General features: G+C 43.6%; 1 protein-coding gene across 1 annotated transcript; it reads left to right on the top strand.

Annotated features, from left to right (window-relative positions):
* The first annotated feature begins 604 nt into the window (after positions 1 to 604).
* SLN (sarcolipin) lies at positions 605 to 860 on the top strand. The gene has a single exon (XM_086881947.1). The coding sequence runs from the start codon at positions 704 to 706 to the stop codon at positions 797 to 799; it is 96 nt and encodes a 31-aa protein (XP_086738073.1). The 5' UTR covers positions 605 to 703; the 3' UTR covers positions 800 to 860.
* Positions 861 to 5,916: the final 5,056 nt, after the last annotated feature.

Below are 5,916 nucleotides of genomic sequence, written 5' to 3' on the forward strand. Positions count from 1 at the left end.
TATTTTTAGCATTTTTCAATTCAATTTTTCCTTGAAATTTCAGGAAAGGCTGAAGTTTCTTGAGAAAATACTCCTTCATCTGTGGAAGGGACTCACAAAATATGTGAAGTTCTTCAGAAATTAAAATGTCTAACCTTAGGTTCTCCTTGTACTTTTAGTAGTAACAAATTATTCAGATTTATTAGTCTTTCTCTATAAAATAATAGTTTGCACTTAATTTCTTAAAAAAATGCACTGGCAAATAAATATAGGAATTTTATAGTAGTAGTATAGTAGTATAGTTACAATGGATACTTGTTGAAAGTGTTAAATGGGACTTGGGCATTATTTATTTGAAAATGCTTGCAGAAAGCAGCATTGGTTTCCACAGACTGCTCACCCTGTGTACTGTATTTTGGGGTGACACTGGCAACATCTTGTCAAATGCTGGAAATCAAAGAAGGTGATAAGCTGCAAAAAATGGCTTTTACTTCTTAGCACCCCAGTGCTTTCTCACTCCTGACACAACATTTATTTAGACCAACATAAAAAGCTCTACTGAATCTGGCACCTTCATGCCTCTGTCCTTTGCATAATTTTCTTTTTTTTTATTTCAAAGAGCCTGTGCCCTGAAGGTTGAGCTCAAGGACACATCCAAGCAAGTCACCAGTCTTCCCTCTGCTCTGCCTGCTGACCTCTGCTCTCTCCTCATTACTCCCAAAAAATGGAACGTTCCACACGAGAAATTTGCCTCAACTTCATGATTGTCCTGATTACTGTGATCCTCATGTGGCTCCTTGTGAAGTCTTATCAGGATTGAAAGACTTTCAGAAACTCTGGAGGTGATTTCAGTGTGAGCCTCCACAGACATCAGTAACACCCACAGCATGCCACAGCAATTAGCTTTTAGTCAATTGAGGATGTCATGAACCTCTATTTTTCACTCTCTCTTATCTTCTGCCTGCACTAATGTTTGTAATGGGTCTGTGATGGTCTAATTCTTTCAGTCTGCAGTGATCCAGCTGTAAAATATAAGATGCTTAGGAACAGTTTGATGTGGCTGTCTCTTCTGGTAGTTTCTGTGAGTGTTGTACTCCCAGCCCACCATGCCAGCTTGTTTGGCATCAGTGTTGGCTTCTGGAGGGTGTAAAACTGTAGTGTGCAGTGTAAGAGCCAGTGTTATCCAATCTGAAAGGCATAAACTTGCTTAGAGAAAAGGAATGTGAAACCTCTGCTTTCACTCGCACTTTTCATTTTGTTTAAATAAAGACGATGCAAAATCATTTTTTGGAGCATTCCTTATACCTCTCTTGACCTGAGCTGATGATAGCTGCGGTACAGTGTGATATGAAACTGGGGTGGTTTGCTTGTTCCTCCTACTTACATTTTAATTTGTATTTTTTAAAAAGTGCTGTGGAATGGGAACCCTGCAGCATAACAGGCATGTAACATACATATGACCTGTTTGGGTGACTTTTCTGTCCATGAGACATTTACTTACACACTTGGTGCCTGTGGACACGGGCTTCAAAGAGAGCCTTTGTCCCACAGGGATGTTGTCAATAATTGCATTTTCTGAAGCTTGATTTTGGGCAGGGATTCCCACAGTTCTATTTTGGGCTGAGATACTTTTGGAGCAGTGCCTGGAGGGGTGAGCCTGGCCAGTTGCAGGCCAGCCCTGCTGTGAGCCTTGCCCAGAGCAGAATTCCCGATGGGTCCAGTGTGGCACGCCAGGCGTCGCGGCACAGCCTTGGCCAGCCCCAGGGGGCTGAGGCGTGACCGTGTCTGTGTTGCTGCGATGGTGTCATCGCCTGCTAAAAAATCTTGAGCCAGCTTGAAGCAACTTTTAGTCATCAATCTTTTTCAGAGTCAACAGCCATCTGACTTTGACAATATGATTAAGGTAAATCACTTTGAACAAGTTCCTAAAAGTGAGAATACCAGCCTAAGTGGTTCTCTTTTCAGGCATTTCTAGTTTTCAAGCAGATTTTGAATGAGATAAATTACTTGCCTAGGTCATTTGCCTGAAACTGAGGAAAAAGGAAATTCAAAATTTAGTGCCAGATGCTGTGAAGAGACAGCATTTTTTATGTGTACAGGCACATTAATGTCAAAGAACTTCAACCAAACACAGATATATAAATAAAAAAATTCCTAGTTTGAGGAACCTTAATGTAGGTGTTTGGCGTGACCCTTAAGGCTCGACTCTCTTCATCACCTTCTTGCTCACCAAATAATCCCTGCATGAGAGATGGCTTTGTAGAGAGGCTGATTGTCATGATTTTCCATCCCTTTGCAGTGTAAAGGAGATGGGGAACACCAAAGGACTTCTGGGCTAACAGTGATTTGTCTTTAGTTTATCAGTCAAATTATTTTAGGCAAAATTTTCATTAAAACATTACTTTAGTGTAAGTAGCTGCTCTACCCCTCCAGCCTTCCTGGGTAAAGTGCTGCAGTGCTTGACTGTCCACACAGTAAAAAAGGGTTTTCTTATGTTTAAATGTGTTTCCTGCCTCTGAGTTAGTTCCCATTTTCTCTTGTCTTGTTGTTGGACACCACTGAGAAGGGTCTGGCTCTGCCTGGCTCATTCCCACCCATCAGGTGTTTACATACACTGAGAAGAGCCCTCTAAGCCTTGTCCAGGCTGAACAGTCCCAGCCCCTTTAGCATTTTTTCATATGTCAGGTGCTTCCTCATCTTCATGACCCTTTGCTAGAGACTCTGTATGTCTGTCTTGTACTGGAAAGTCCATCCCTGGACACTGTTCCAGACGCGTCTCCAGTGCTGAGCAGAAAAGAAGGATCACCTTCCTCAGCCAACTGCTAAATGTTCTGCCTGATGTAGCCCAGGAAGCTGTTTGGATTCTGCTGCAAGGACCCATTTTCGGTCCATGGTCAACCTGGTGTCCACAGTGAGCCTCAGATCCTCTGCAGAGCTGCTTTTCAGCTGTTTGGCCCCTCATACACATTTTTATGTCAGCATTTGATCCACGAGAAGTTTTACACACTGTGCCAGGACATCAGTGCAGCTCCTGCACATGAGGAGGATTGCCCAGGTGACACTTTACTACCCCATTCCCTCTGCCATCCCACCTCCTCTGTTAAAGGCACTCTGTGCAGCAGGAGCTACCCATGACAAGCTAAACAGTGGTTGCTCAGGACTGACCTGGCCCAAACTAGGTAATTTTCACTCTGACACCTAGGCACAGGTGAATTAGCCCCACACAGAACCAGAAGTCCGGCAGCAGTCTCTCTATTCACTTTGCTGGCCTTTGGATCAGACCATAGCTGCCTAATTCTAGATGTTCAGATTTCAGAAGCCTGACTCAAGGCCTGATAACTTGGAATTTCTAAGCCCTTAGCACCTCACTCCAGAGAAACTCAAGACATAGGATGTTCAGCATGCTTTTGGGAAAAATCGGACTGCAAACTTATGTGCCTAGATAGCAACCTAGAAAAAATTAAGGGACCCAAGATTAGAAAGTTTGGCTAACCATTAGAAAATTTTTCAGTGGGGTTTACCAGAATGCTCCTATCAATCCAGTGTGTTTTCAGTTGAAACCAGTCTCTCTTTTTTTTCAAGAAAATTATTTTTATCAAGAAAAAGTAAAATTTGTCAAAGGCAAATGTCATGTATGAAAACCAGCTGTGTCCATTTTGCTTTTGAATGATGTGTCAAGGCTGCTGTAGGCTGTGTGACCCATGCCCCTTTCTCCTTTATTGCCCAGGCTCCAGGCCAGGCAGGTTCCCTATCCCATATGACAGAACCAACCATTCTCATGTGGTACCTCCAAGTCACAAGGTAGGAAAGTGTCATACACAGAGAGGAAGTAAGTATGGGAAAAAGAAGCGGTTGACATCCAGGAACTGCATGTGCTGCATTCCTAAGTGGATTGATTACAAACATTTTCTTAGTGACAGTTTTTAGTTTGCAAAGATTCACTCAAAATTCAGTTTTCCATGGGGGAAAAAAAAAAAAAATCACACTGTAATCTCTGTGTTCAGCAGATGGAAATACATGAAACATGGATGGAAATAACATGAAAAGTGTAAGTTCTGTGTTTGCGTTCAGCAGATGACAAAGAAAAAGAAGAAGAAAACTCAAAACCCAGGATTCTCAGCCTTATCAAGGCAGCATTCCTGTGTATGCACAGAATCTTTCTCTGGGTCATGCAAAAAAAAAAGTGAAGCATAAATAACTTCCTCACTATGTAGCAAGTCCAGCACAGTTCTATCTATACAACTGCATTTGGAAGCGTGCCAGAGGCAATAGATGCCCTTGCAATTCAAGAAGAACTTGGCACAATCATAATCTATATTTTGCTGGTGCAGTGAGCTAGAAGGGATCAAGCAGACTGACAGGTGCTGACTCCCTGGGTTGCCATTGCGGGGGCTCCTAAATCACTCTTCACCTGCACAGCTGAGCTGGTTTGCCCCTGTGTGCTGGGTTTACCCACGGATTGGAGTCTGGCAGGTCTGAGCTGGAAAAGCCTTTGGCACGTTTCTCAGGGCCACATACAGCTGCTGCTCAAGCCAGCCAGCTCTGACCTCCCAGCTTAACAGTTCAGCTGTCAGCTTCTGCAGAGGGATGACAGCATTTTCAAGCAGGCTCTGCTACGCTTATCAGCTAATGCCAATCTCTGCTCACACTGGGCTGATCTGTGAGGGAGTGCAAAGAAGCATAAATTAGTATATGGAACAAACAGGGGTGTTCATCTTGTCCCACCCTTTGTGCTGTATTCCTCTTGTACTTGCCAGTTCTTGGCTGTAGTGGGTGGATGGGAGAGATGAGTAATAATTTGGTTTTGGCAGCAGTTATTAGGTAAATGTAGACTCACGCTTCCTTCTACTGCAGCTTGTATGGCAGGGCCCAGGAAAGATTTTACATGTGCCTGGATGTGCCTTAAATTTTTGGCTTTCCATTTATGCCTCTTGGTGTACCCAGAGGAGCAGCCAGAGCTGTGTCTCTTTTCCAAATGACTGCTTTCTTTGTGCTTCAGCTCTGCCCTCTTGGGAAGCAGGCAGTGGGTTTTGTCTCAGCCTCATGGCCAGAGATGTACACAGTCTACCAGAATAATGTTCATGTCTGCTCCATCCTGCTGTCCCTGCCACGTGTATGAAGGCCTTACTGGAGTAAGTGTGGCTCAGGTGACCTGAAGATCAAATTGATGGGGCCAGGATATTCATGGTGATCCAGGTGTCTAAGTTGCTTGGGAGGGACTTAATCCTTCATGGATATGTGCCTTGGGAGGAGGGCTCCTGGAGAAGATCCTACCTTGTGCTCATAGAAATCTGCATATTTCTACGTGCACACAGCGTGTATGTGGCTTGCACCTCACTGTGACAGCCTGGCCCAGACACATCAGGCAAAATATCTGGTGGGAGTGACCCAATTCCTTAATCAAAACTATGGGACACATTGAGTAATAAATAATCTGGAATGGATTTTGCATGTACCTCTTTTCCCTGCTGTATTCAACCCTTTTGCTGTTCTGTTCAGCTTGTTGTTCACAGACATCTCTTAGCTAAAAGCAGGGACATAATTTTTTAATACTTGCAGCACAGTTTCACTGGTGACTGCCAGTTCCAGTAGGACTGACCTGAGTCTTGTTACCATGTTAGGCAGGATCTGCTTCTGCTTGCTGCAAGCCATTTCCCCAGTGTGCTCCAGTGGAGCTGGGCCTGGTTGTATCACACAAGGATCTGCCCCTCTCTGTCTCCCTGGTTCTGGTCTGCCCTCCACAAAGTTCTGTTGTAGCATCATCTGGGAGAGATATGCCAGAAGAAGCTTTAGATCTTTCATTCCAACACACTTTTTTATAAAAGAATTTCACTCTAAGCAATATTAATTAACACTTCAATGAAGCTATGATTTGGAAATAGTAAGCCTCACACTTTAAATCTACACCTGTATTTCAAACTATGCTTTTGTTCTAAA

Source organism: Cyanistes caeruleus, chromosome 3 (assembly GCF_971803275.1).
Source record: "Cyanistes caeruleus chromosome 3, bCyaCae1.hap1.1, whole genome shotgun sequence".
NCBI classification, from domain to species: Eukaryota; Metazoa; Chordata; class Aves; order Passeriformes; family Paridae; genus Cyanistes; species Cyanistes caeruleus.

Bases quoted from the DNA above. Each gene is read 5' to 3' on its own strand.
- SLN (XM_086881947.1), top strand. From the start codon at position 704: ATGGAACGTTCCACACGAGAAATTTGCCTCAACTTCATGATTGTCCTG.